Consider the following 13,491-nt stretch of genomic DNA (forward strand, 5'->3'; position numbering starts at 1 on the left):
AAAAATTAGAGCGAAACGTCTGTGATGAAACCCCGACATCTCCCGAAAATATGAAATGCTTAATGACATGGATCCATACTGCCGCTAACTCCAGATGAAATTCTACGTGCTGTATTGTTTCTCCATAATCACTTTATTACGTATAATGAGCTCAAGGCCCGTCTTAGCAACTTCTCCCTGTCTAGAGGAGATATCTCAATTCCTAACGCCCGACCAAGTTACCTGCGTCGACCGACTGCCCATGCGTTCGCTTCCAAGTAGCACGAAAAGGCGAAGCTCCCTTAGATCGTTCAGTCGGTTCGCAACAATAAAGCATATTTTGTTGCGTTTTGTTGCCAATCGCGGCAGAATAAAGTTCCTAGAGACTCTCAAACCTCTCTACCTGAAGAGTTTGTCTTGCAAACTCTCTGCACAATTCCTTTGAATAAGCTGGCGGGATTGCTAAACGTCTGTAAGAAAGATTGTGGACTGTGGTTACCACACTGATAGAGAAGGAAGAATGGGGAAGATACCTTCAAGTCCGTCGAGAACCAGTAATTTCTGCAACTACGTAGAACTCTTTTGCTGTTGTCGCATGTGGTAGCTTAATGTGGTTCGAACTGTGCAATGTTCGACATATTAGTGGCTGATGTATTCCATCACGCCAAAACACCTTAAAAATGAGCAGCGGATGCAATCATAAATCTGACAGAATGGCAATGGCCAAGCACTTTCGTAATACGCAATTGGAGGGACGAGATCATAGGAGACGTGGTGCACAAATGTGGCTATTCATCCAAGTAGCTTTCCATACCCGAAAACGGCGGTTCAGCTTTACGTAACCTGATTGATGCGCATATTCGTCAACTGCTTCGGTGGCACATATTACAAAACAAGAAAACGCAACACAAGAACTGTAATATATATATAAATGTTTCTTTATTTGTCCCTCCTTCTATTCTATACTACTCGATCATTTGCGATTAAACATTGCTGATTTGTTGTGTGTCAACAAACGGAGATTTCTGGATTGTACTAAAGTTGTTGAAGAAAAATCTAGAAACTGGAAGTGTCGAGAAAAAAACACGCCAAGAAAAAAACCTGAGCAATTAATGAAAAAAATTAAGCAAACATTTTAGCAGCCGTTAACACACGTTGGGAATGTAACTGAGAGGCATCTCGGTAGCTGCCAACTTTCAACTGAATGCAAGTGGTGGCAGGCGAAAACGCAATCCGTGTCTACAGGTGCGTCAACATTGAGGCGTTACCATAGACATGTACCCTAATTTTATTTTCGAATAGGTGGTGCGCGTGGCCTTTTAACATATTTGTGTGTGTCACATTCTTCAGCTGCAGTTCATGCGTTTCAGTGTGTATGAAGTATGTGAAGTGAGTTAAACACAGATAATGACATTTCAGTTCGTGTGTGACGTTATAAGTGGTGTTAATTATAAACTTCAGACTGCAACTCGACATAACACAACCGACACAATTTTCTGTTCTTTTTACAAACTAATTGTAATAGTTGCCACGAAGTAATACTTTCGCTATCAAGCGGTCCAGATGATGCAGTCGTTACCAAATTGTTTTCTTATTAGGGAATATGAAGATTTCGAATCTGTGCATCCAGATTTCAGTTTTCGTGATTACCTTGACGCTCTAAGAAAATACTGGAGAGGTTCCTTTGAAAAGGAACTGCGGATTGAAACATTCCGACCGTGTGCTCCGTCTCTAATGACCGAGATCTCTTCGGGTTTGCGCCCCAATTTGCTCCCTTCCTCCTTTAAATCAGTTACGCCATCTTTACAACGAGCTGTTGGTCAATGTAGACCTCTAGCACGGAAGAAAAAGGCATCACGAACCGCAGAAACAAACGAGCAACGTGAAGTAAGACTGGAAAGCGATCGACTACGCGCTTTTCGATTCAGACGAGCACTGCATACCGATCTATATCTTGGTGCATTACACTGGGGCGCTAATTATGATTTGAGGCATCACACAGATGTGGTTATTGTAAAAACTGATAATTAAACTTGTAGTGCCCTCTAAAATGATAGACCAGCAATGCACTGAGCAGGTGGATAAGAGAAGTAGACGAAATTACATTCATCATCCTCAACATTATCAACGTTAGTACCAGGTGACATAAACCTATCGATTATTTGTTTTTGCAGAAATGGTCACTCGGGTTATTTTAACATACCCACATGCAGCCATTCATGGGATGAAGTAAAACAACTTAGGGGCACTAGAGGGTCATCAACTGAATGCCATAATAGTTTCTACGCCTGACTTTATAGAAACATTAGTACAACTCACGTTTCCAAATGACATTACCCGGTGCAACATGTATCATGTGTGAAACTTCTATCACAATATTCATAGTACAAGGGAAAATATGTCATCTTACAGGATCTCTACTAGCGTAGACAATTAAAGATACTAATTATTTAGAATTTACTTCATGGCAAACACTCATGAATATGTTGGTTAACGTTCAGTTCAGTATAGGTGCTAAAGGAGAAATTTTCACTGCATTCCAAATTTTATTCGATCTAGAAACGAATGAAAACTATAGTTCACATCTGGCCTTGAATAAATGCCTGCTGATGCGTACAAAGTTGTAGCTAGAGCTGGCGGAAAACCTGTCAGCCAACGCGAAACAGAAGACTAAACTCCCACAATTAATGAAATGATGACAGTTACAGCCGGCGCAGAGTTAAACTCGCATGTTGGCAAAGAATTTAACTAACTTGATGTAATTCTTCTTCGTAGATATGGCGATGTTCATCGAGTATCCAAGTCTCATCTCTCATACGAAGGACTGCAGTATCGGACTGTATTTTGATGAAGAGAACATGGATGTCTTCACAACATGAAACTAAGAAATTCAGGGAGTGCTAAGGAAACAAATAAGGAAATTAGAGCTACGAATTACTATTCACATCGATTGATGATCGGTGAAAAAGCTGCAAATCAGATGTTAAAATGTCGACAATTGTTCCAGTACTACATTCGATTAAATTCAACCAAACGGCGTTCCAGATATAGTCTGTCGGTAAACTGAAGAGCGAGCGAGTGAGTCCCCACTCTGACAATCCAGCTACGTCACAGGGCGCTTCTACAGGCTGTTTCACAACGTAGTACCGGCCGTGCTGTTGCGCGCGCTTTAAATCTGTGGCGACGCCGTGTACAGAATTACGTCTCGGCTGCGGTCATTTTTATACAAATGCATTAAGACCATAAGGAATACAAAAAAAGATAGCTTCTTCCGAAACACAACATTATAGAGTAAATATTATTTACATAAGAACGGAAGTCACTATTAGACTACAAACATAGAACCGAATGGCTGTTCATGTGAATGTATGTTCCGCTGTTGCTATTCGTAAAACGAATCCCATATAATGCAATCAATCTGTAGAATTAAAGGCTTGTTATTATTTTGTGTTTCTATTAATAGGTAGAAGTTTTCTTTGAAGAGCTGCATTGAAACTTAACAGTTCTTGCAACACCAAGAGTATTTAAAAAATAAGCAGAAATTTATGATTTTCTGTGTTGTATTAGTCCGACTTGCACTACTTTTTCGTCACTGTCTTTGTAAACATGCCTCAAAAGTATGTTTACAATGTTAAGCATACTGGGTATTTACTGTGTTGTCAGCTGTCAGAAAGGTTACATGTGTTTTGGTAGCATCAACCATTATTTGTTTTGTATAAAAATTAATTAGAGAATCTGTATTAAATTTGGTTATAAGAATGGAATAAAGTGTATCAAACTTTTAGAAATGATAAATATTGCTGTTCGTGAGACTGTTATGAGTAAACCAAGGGCAGACAAGTGGTATAAACATTTCAAAGCAGGCCTTAAAGGACAGCGGTTTTACAAGCATGGATGAGAATAAAAATGCACAGTTAAGAGACGTATAAACTGTCCCGAAGAAAGAGCTGCTGAAGTGTTTTGGAAATTGGAAAAAGCACTGGCATAACTGTATAGTACGTATTGGGGAATATTTTGAAGAGGATAACATTGCTGTAGATTAACAAATGAAGTTCTTACCAAAAAATAAAAATGAATATGTGAACGCACCTCGAATGTCAAGATTTTTGCCCAGAAGTCCAGAATCGGTGTACATGTTTCGAATGAAATTTCAGCAGGGTTTGGAATAGCTATTGCGCACTTGCTTTAAGCAATATGTCTTAGACTCAGGCGAATAGTGATCGAGATACAGATTTAGTGTTCCATAAGCATCAAAGGTTTTGCGTGATTTTGAAACTGTCTATAACGATGGCTTTCCTCCTAAAATTATTAGTTTTTCTTCGTGGCGATTCCAGTAAACCATGCAGCTTATTTTTCCGTTCCTTACTTATGTGTCCTACTGGGTGAGGCTGACGTTCGCATATATTGCAGCCCTATAATTGGGACTGGTAATGTTAGCCAACAGTTCTCTTTGGGTCGCCTCTTTAATACACGCAGTAATAACATTAGAGACGATCGAACGCTCGTTACTCCGCAAATACCTCCACTTCTTCGTATTCTGCATATTTTCTCGCAATGCTAGACTACTATCCATCACTTCCAGATATCGAAGTACATCAGTAAGTATACAAAGTTAACTCATTGATGCTAACATGCTAACAACTAAGATCCCACGAACAGAAACGACGTACATCACTGCTCGCCGATCTACACCGCTAGACCGATAACGGGCAACAGAGTTTGGGTGCCCCTGTAGGACGGTGTCAGCGTTCTTCCGGGAAAGGCCACTTCCACCACCAAAAGCGCTGCTCGCTCTTGAGTTTACAGACTATAATTCCCTTATTTACGTCACTCAGTTGTTAATGATGTCAACGGAATGCCAATGAGCTGGGAAAAACAGTTATATTAGTGACAAGGCTTTCCACAGCACATGAATGATACATGCAAGTTACAAAGACATTTGTTTGCACAAATGGCCACTCAGGTTATTTTAACGTATTCACATGCAACCATTCATGGGATGAAGCAAAACAACTTAGGTTCACCGCAGGGTCATCAGCTGAATCTCGTATTATTTTCTGCGCCTGACTTAATACAAGCACTGAAATTTTGAATAATTTTCTTTGCCGATCATCATGGTTTTCGAGAGACACGCTGCTGGATGTATTCCGTTGAGCGGCAAAGTAGAGGAGTATCATAATAATACAGTTTGATTTTATTGACCACAAAATCCAGGCCACTTCAAACTCATCAGCAGAAGCACAAATACCAGAAATCGACATTGACCCATATCTAGTGGAAGTCTTCAACGAAAACTGGTTCTCCTTACATGCCCGTCGGGAAATGCAGGAAAAGTAACGAAAGGTGACTGTCGGCGAGACTACACCTGGCAATGACGGATACCAATTTTGTCGTCGACCATTGACTAAAGATACCAGAAAATCGATCACTTTAAAACTATGAAACAATAATACTGAAATAGTTAATCATTAGGATAGATTTTTATTTTCCGAGATAATTCTTAGTTACAGTTTTACGAAGTATAAATTTAAAAAAGAATATCAATGACTCTATACAATGCGAGTTTTACAAATTTAATGAAAATTTAAGTTAAAATATATAGTAGACGGTTCTAACCGTACTTAAATAGTTGAATCTTATTCTAATTCGTGGGTTAAGCCCACTACTTAAATATTGGAAGACCGCGTTAGGCGCGGATGCTTAAGTATATTACCTTAAGATTAATCCCGCGATAGGCGCGGCCTTAGATATTTCAGACCGGGGAAGGTTTGGAGCTGGTTTTAGGATCTATTTTGTTTATTGCATTCATCTCCATGCCCTGACAGCACACTGCACATGCACGGCTGCCAGCGGCTGGTGTGCCACGCACGCAGGCGGGTCACACACAGCCGGACTCCTCCCCTCTGTCCGCCTTGCGGCAGACGTCACCGGGGTGTCGTGGCAGGAGGGCGTTGCTTCCCACGCTGGCTGGAGACTGCCGGGCAGTAGGCACACGTTTGGCGCCGCCTAGCACCGCGCCAGCCGAGGTGGGGGCCATATTCGGCGGACACCACGGAGGGAGGGGCACCAGGCAGCACCGCACGCACCGCTACTGACTCGGCACTGCTGCAGTGCGGCGCGAAGATGGTGTAGCGCCGCGGTCCCGCGTCGTGGAGGAGAATCTCGACGCCGACGTCACGAAGGCACCGACCTCGAAGTTCTCCGACGACTGCAGTCTCGAGGGTCTCGCAGCCTGACGTCAGAGAATGCCACAGTCTAGGGGGACACATACTGGCGGTGGCCAGTAATGTGTTCCACGTAAATGTCGCGGGACCACTTGATGGTGTCAGACACCATCAGCCGCCGCATCAGTTGGCAGTAGCGGCTAGCGATGCCTAGGTGCCGAAGCACTGCATCGTTCTGGCGGTCCCACGCACCCAGACTGCCGACAACCAGGGCGTCGACAGTGACGGAATAGCCGCGAGCGGCTAATCCGCGCGCAACGTCGGCGTACTTTATCCTCTTCAGTTGCCGAGCGTTGTCGAGCGCAATCCGCCTATTCTCGAAGGGGATTGTCACATCGACGATGGTCGCAGTCTTCGCGGCCTCGTCGGTTATTACGAGGTCCGGACGCAGCCCACTGCTGTCCCCTATGACGGCTTGGTTAATCCTGATGTCAGGAACAGCAGCGTTTCCTCTCCTTGGCCGCCCAGCGACTGCTGTCGCGAGGCGGTTGAGGACCGCGTTGTGGCGATACTGCAGGGCTGCTGAGTGCACCATCACGTGCGGGAGCGTCTCGTTGTTGTGGCCACAGCGTCGGCAGGCTTTGTTGTTGTTTGCCCGCCCATCAAAGCGGCGACATCCGTTCAGAGGCACGACTCCGAGCCTGGCGCGATGGATAAAGCGCCAGTCTGCGAAGCGGGTGTATTTGCCTCCCGCTATGAAGTGGTTGGACGCTGTGGACTCCCTGGTACACTCGAACACCTTCCCCTGGTCAGGTTTCCTGAGTAGGAGGTTGCGCAGGCGCTGCCTCAGACACTCGCGGAGCGTCCGCGAGAGGAGACGTTTGGCGCCCCCTCCCACCCGGACATGCTCGACGCCAGTGTTGACGATGCGTCCCACGCTGTCATCATCGTGTTGCGGTCCATCGCCGCCATCATCGAGGTGTCGTGTAGTCACAGGCGCCGCCCCCTCCGTGGCCGGCTGCGTCACCCCTCCGATGCCGCCGTGTTCCGCGTCGTCAGCGATGGCGGGCCGGCCGCCGACCTCCACCTGCAACTCAGAAAGCAGTTCACTCCAGCGCCAGGTAACGCCTCGCGGCGCTAGGTGCCTTGTGGCGTTCCTGACGCGTGTCCACAGTGACTGAATGTCGCCTCCGTCTCGTGCGAGGTCGCCCTCAGTGCTGCCGCTAAGGTAGGTGGCCAAGTCGGGTCGACTCGGCTCCCTCCCCAGCCGGCGGCGCGCGGCCGTGGATAGAGTGGCCCAGGCGATGTCTCGGACGGTGGCGTCGTCGCAGTGCAGCATGCGGAAGCCGTGGACGATCGTCGAGATGTCCGCAGCGTCCGCGAGCGGCGTCAGGCCGCATCCTCCCTCTCCCAGCGCGAGGTAGAGCTGTTCAGTGGACGCACGCTGTGGGAGGAACAGCCAAGATTTAACAGCCGCTTTCACTGCCTTGTCGAGTGCAGATAGCGGCCCCTTGCGTACCGCTCCGCCCCGCATGACAAAGTCAAGCCTAGGGAGGAGGAAGACACGCACAGCGTCAATCTTCTGCCAGGGAGCCAGCAGGGAAGCGTCCAGGTGCTGCAAGTCGCGTCGAATTGCCGCGATCGCATCCGTTGGCGTCTGCGTGACTTTGTACCCGGTGGGGACGCCAAGATGGAGGTAGGCGTCACCCGCACCGAGCACGGCTGGTTCTCCCCCTTGCAGGGCGAATACCGAGCCTAGTGTCTGCCGACGGCGGATGTGAAGCGTGGCACACTTCGACGGCTTGAAGGTAAGCCCGGCCCACGTCGCCGCCTCACCCACAACATTGAGGAGCGTCTGCATCGCCTCTGAATCCCGCGCCAGAAGCACGATATCGTCCGCATACGCCAGTGCACTCACACTGACGCCGTCCTCGAAAACGTGCAAACCTCACACCAACAGCGAGAAGTGGAATTTGGCAAAATGGATCATTTACATTTGCGAACCAGGCCACAAAAGGAGTGATAGGGCAGTGGAAAGCGTATATCAATAAAATCGACCAATGTTAACTGGTACCCTGTAGCACTGAAGTTGTATGGTGCATTTTTTTTCTCTTCCAAGCCACGGTCGACATACTTTTTCCTTTGACAGTTTACATTCAAAATGGACAAAGCGTGTCTTTCACATACAGAAAATGCAGTGCAGGGGCATTGTCACCACCTCGAACTGTGTTACCTGAATTTTTCTCACTATGCATGGCCGTTACTTTTGATAAGCCGCAATTTTACTCTCACGTGTCAACATACTACACATGGAAAATCTTAAATCCAGCCTAGTCGTCAAATACGGGGTGTGTAGACAACCTGCTTTCTCAGATCGCTAGGCAACACTCAGGCAAATCGTATTCGTGAGTTTTATTACAATAGGAAAATATAATAAAACTTTGTCAATTACACAGATGCGTCGCAAGCAAAGGGCGACATGCAAAATAAGCAACGATCTTCACTATAAACGCCAACTGCTGTGGACGAGTGGTTCTAGGCGCTTCAGTCCAGAACCGCGCTGCTGCTACGGTCGTAGGTTCGAATCCTGCCTCGTGCATGGATGTGTGCGATGTCCTTAGGTTTAGTTACGTTTAAGTAGTTCCAAGTCAAGGGACTGACCTGAGATGTAAGTCCCATAGTTCTCAGAGCCATCTGAACCATTTTTTTCAGTATAAACAATCCTAAGTTGCTGATGTGCAAGTGCCTAACCTGCAAGCTGCTACAGAACTCGATGCTCTTGAAGCTACCACTTAACTGGGCCGCGACCAGTCGGCCGCGGCGCTAATGTCGTCTTCGCGTAGGGGCCGCCACTCTCGCGTTGTCATCCTGGCAAAGCGTCGGCCAGCGTGCGATTGGCCGACGTCTTCTCGCAGCCATCTCCTCTCTATCGTTCACGACTGGTATACCGGCGCTTGACTGTAACAGAAAACATCAGCGAACAAGTTGCAACGTCGCCAACAACGTACAGCAGTTGCAGGACGTCCTAGTTTGTAGTCGTACGACGGTTTAGGCCGCTGGTATACTGGTCACCCAAACAATGCACAATGCTTCTGTTTACGGTTACCGTTAATCAGCGTACGTAGACCGATATCCTTCCAACAACTAAGCAGAGAAAACGGTGAGGCAGGCTATGTTTCACCTATTTTGGAGCCCTTAAGGGATATAATCGCCTTTAAAACGAGACACATAGGGACACTTCACTCGTGATGCAGTGAATATTGCTCAACCATAGCAAAAACACACCTTATCTGCAGCAAAGTTCACGTCATGCTTAACCGGAATCGTGGGTCATTTTGGACACGCCGGCAACAATAAAACAGTCTAACAACGGAAACGCATGGGGTTTGCTTCATGCGCTACCCCCCCCCCCCTTCCTTAGTTTACTCAAAAAAACGCCAATATTGGAAGAATACCCGCTTTTGAAACCCCGTGCCACAAAATAGTCGCGCACTGCGCTTCGTTGACGTAGTGAACGCTATGGAGAAATGAGGCTGCAACAAATAGCTGTGCCCTGCGGCGGGGTGTCTACCCCCCCAGACTCACTATGTGTGCAACGGAAGTGAGTGCAAACTTGCCAACCGTTGCGGAATTCCACTACGCGTATTGGAGTTTTTTGGCCTTCGTGGCGTAGCGGCGAAATTCTGAAATTGTTAAAAATGTAACGTAATTCAACTTTCTATGGCGAAATGTAAAACCCTCGTAAATTTTCACTGACAAGTACAAAACATGTAATATATGCACGGGAATGCAGGTACTTTCTCCATGATGACATACACTCCTGGAAATTGAAATAAGAACACCGTGAATTCATTGTCCCAGGAAGGGGAAACTTTATTGACACATAACTGGGGTCAGATACATCACATGATCACACTGACAGAACCACAGGCACATAGACACAGGCAACAGAGCATGCACAATGTCGGCACTAGTACAGTGTATATCCACCTTTCGCAGCAATGCAGGCTGCTATTCTCCCATGGAGACGATCGTAGAGATGCTGGATGTAGTCCTGTGGAACGGCTTGCCATGCCATTTCCACCTGGTGCCTCAGTTGGACCAGCGTTCGTGCTGGACGTGCAGACCGCGTGAGACGACGCTTCATCCAGTCCCAAACATGCTCAATGGGGGACAGATCCGGAGATCTTGCTGGCCAGGGTAGTTGACTTACACCTTCTAGAGCACGTTGGGTGGCACGGGATACATGCGGACGTGCATTGTCCTGTTGGAACAGCAAGTTCCCTTGCCGGTCTAGGAATGGTAGAACGATGGGTTCGATGACGGTTTGGATGTACCGTGCACTATTCAGTGTCCCCTCGACGATCACCAGTGGTGTACGGCCAGTGTAGGCGATCGCTCCCCACACCATGATGCCGGGTGTTGGCCCTGTGTGCCTCGGTCGTATGCAGTCCTGGTTGTGGCGCTCACCTGCACGGCGCCAAACACCCATACGACCATCATTGGCACCAAGGCAGAAGCGACTCTCATCGCTGAAGACGACACGTCTCCATTCGTCCCTCCATTCACGCCTGTCGCGACACCACTGGATGCGGGCTGCACGATGTTGGGGCGTGAGCGGAAGACGGCCTAACGGTGTGCGGGACCGTAGCCCACCTTCATGGAGACGGTTGCGAATTGTCCTCGCCGATACCCCAGGAGCAACAGTGTCCCTAATTTGCTGGGAAGTGGCGGTGCGGTCCCCTACGGCACTGCGTAGGATCCTACGGTCTTGGCGTGCATCCTCGCGTCGCTGCGGTCCGGTCCCAGGTCGACGGGCACGTGCACCTTCCGCCGACCACTGGCGACAACATCGATGTACTTTGGAGACCTCACGCTCCACGTGTTGAGCAATTCGGCGGTACGTCCACCCGGCCTCCCGCATGCCCACTATACGCCCTCGCTCAAAGTCCGTCAACTGCACATACGGTTCACGTCCACGCTGTCGCGGCATGCTACCAGTGTTAAAGACTGCGATGGAGCTCCGTATGCCACGGCAAACTGGCTGACACTGACGGCGGCGGTGCACAAATGCTGCGCTGCTAGCGCCATTCGACGGCCAACACCGCGGTTCCTGGTGTGTCCGCTGTGCCGTGCATGTGATCATTGCTTGTACAGCCCTCTCGCAGTGTCCGGAGCAAGTATGGTGGGTCTGACACAACGGTGTCAATGTGTTCTTTTTTCCATTTCCAGGAGTGTACATTAAAAGTGAAAGACTTACTAAGCTACTCGCAGAAACGTTAAGTGACTTGTTGAAAGTATGACTAGACATCCAAAAAAAGAACCGTTATTGATCATCATTATGTTTCGTACACAATTACGGAGGGACATTCCCGTAAGTTTGAAAAACATATCAATTATTATCTGAGAAATGAAGGTGATCAAAATACTGCTGCATCAACAAATTCATATATTTCACTGTGATTTTAATAAACATTGAAACGTTTCACACACACACAATGCTAAAATAAATCTTATAAATTAACTCCTTACGCCTTAGTCAGTTCAGATTCCATATAGAGAAGAAAATTACCTGTCGGATCAAACTACAATTACTACATTAACAGCAACTATTTGAATGAAGCACGATATTCAGGTCCATCACTGGGCACTGTCGTCCTAGCTGTCGCTGATCGTTAAATGCCCCAGCTGGAAAGATATGGAATATATTTGTTTATAGCTTAAATTATTTATTTAGCCTGTATATCGTCAGGATTTATGTAGACAATATCATAAATTACATTTGAAACTGTAGTGGAATTTGGATGTGTTGATAGCGGAATTAACTTATTTTTGGCTGGCAACATTGAACGGAATCAATCCAATGTGTTCTGTAGCTTCCCCTTGGGCAGTCACAATTAGAGTGGCGAAGTTTCGGGCGTAGTGTGTTAAGCCAGCTTAAACTGTGCGTGCGTGTGTTTAGTTGTTAAAACAGTCGCGTTTAAACAAAAAAAAACTATGAAACGGACAAGACAGAAATCCCTTTTGGTTATTTTTTCTAAAAAAGAGACACAGAATTCGGATGCACTTGTTTCGAAAGATAGTGGAATGTCACCACGTGATGCGGAATCTCAGCATGAAGAAGCGGGCCCATCCAGGAAAACTGAGGAAGAAACAAAGAAGGGTGAGTCTCCTATTTACCATTATAAAAAGGGTTATATGATTTTGAGCCACAGTTTTGCTAAAATTAAGAATAACCTTCCAGTTTAACATTTCATCACAAGTGAACAAATGGGCCTATCGCAAAATACGTTATACCAATTTTTTCTAGTTTAATTCTGCGTTAGGCTATTATATGAGAGAATTTGGTTATAATGTTTAATACCTATTTTCTACTTATATTTATAGTAACAATTGCCTGGATTATGGGGGCTTTCCCTAGGACCTACTCACTTCAAAACAATTGAAACGTGTTAGTGTCATCTTAATGAAATTTCATGTGGTTACAGGCACATGTATTGGCAGAGTAAATCTCAAATTAATAAATTATTCAATCACTTATTGAAAGTTTCTTATACTTTTCCTAAAATAAGTTTTCCATGAACAATATAAACATAGAAAGCGTGTGATTGTTTTGGAGCTCTCCTTTTGTGGTACCTAATCTTGAAACTACAATCACTGAGGCTGTACAGTGTGATATAATTTTATGAAGTTTAATAATGAATAATAGTTGCAACTTTGTCCATGTTGAAGTAGCTTTTTTGCCAGCAAAAATGGTGGATTGTTCATTGGCTGAAAAGTAAATGTGACAAACAGTTGCAGATAAAACAATTTTGCACCCCTGTCGGTGCAACTGGATTGTGAAGAAATTATTAGTAAATTAGCAGCAAGACGTAAAAGGCTAAATATAATACCATAAATTAAAGTTATTAATGTTTATTTTTAAATTAACTTACGACCTGGAGTTACAGCAAAATGCCAAAGTGTCACAATTTAAATACAAAGACTAATGTAATAATATTATCGCTTAATATAAATGATTAATAATGATATTCAAAAATACGTAATTACCTCCAATGTTAGCTTAGAATTAGTTGCTTTTTCATAAATAAATACCTCAACAGCTACAATACATATGTTTTATTTAAAGACGCTTGCATCAATTAATGTTTCTCTACAGTTATACCCGCATGTAATATGGATGCTAACGTATTTGTGGGTTTTTAAATTTCTACTTGATTGACTATTAGCGTTAACAGCAAAATCTTTTTATGTGGTGGGGCGTAGACAGGTTTACCTTCTTAAATGACAGTCTTACACCCCCCCCCCCCTCCATGCAAAAGCTGTAGGTACGTTCCTGTCTCAGTTT

General features: G+C 45.7%; 2 protein-coding genes across 2 annotated transcripts in view; one reads left to right on the forward strand and one right to left on the reverse strand.

Annotated features, from left to right (window-relative positions):
* LOC124553860 (poly [ADP-ribose] polymerase tankyrase-1-like) overlaps window positions 1-13,491 on the forward strand; it is an 82,080-nt gene that overhangs the window by 14,755 nt on the left and 53,834 nt on the right. The window lies entirely within an intron of this gene.
* LOC124553862 lies at window positions 6,233-6,738 on the reverse strand. Its single transcript, XM_047127854.1, has one exon. It carries the CDS (start codon window positions 6,736-6,738, stop codon window positions 6,235-6,237), a length of 504 nt encoding a protein of 167 aa, XP_046983810.1. The 3' UTR covers window positions 6,233-6,234.

Source organism: Schistocerca americana, chromosome 11 (genome assembly GCF_021461395.2).
Source record: "Schistocerca americana isolate TAMUIC-IGC-003095 chromosome 11, iqSchAmer2.1, whole genome shotgun sequence".
Taxonomy (NCBI): domain Eukaryota; kingdom Metazoa; phylum Arthropoda; class Insecta; order Orthoptera; family Acrididae; genus Schistocerca; species Schistocerca americana.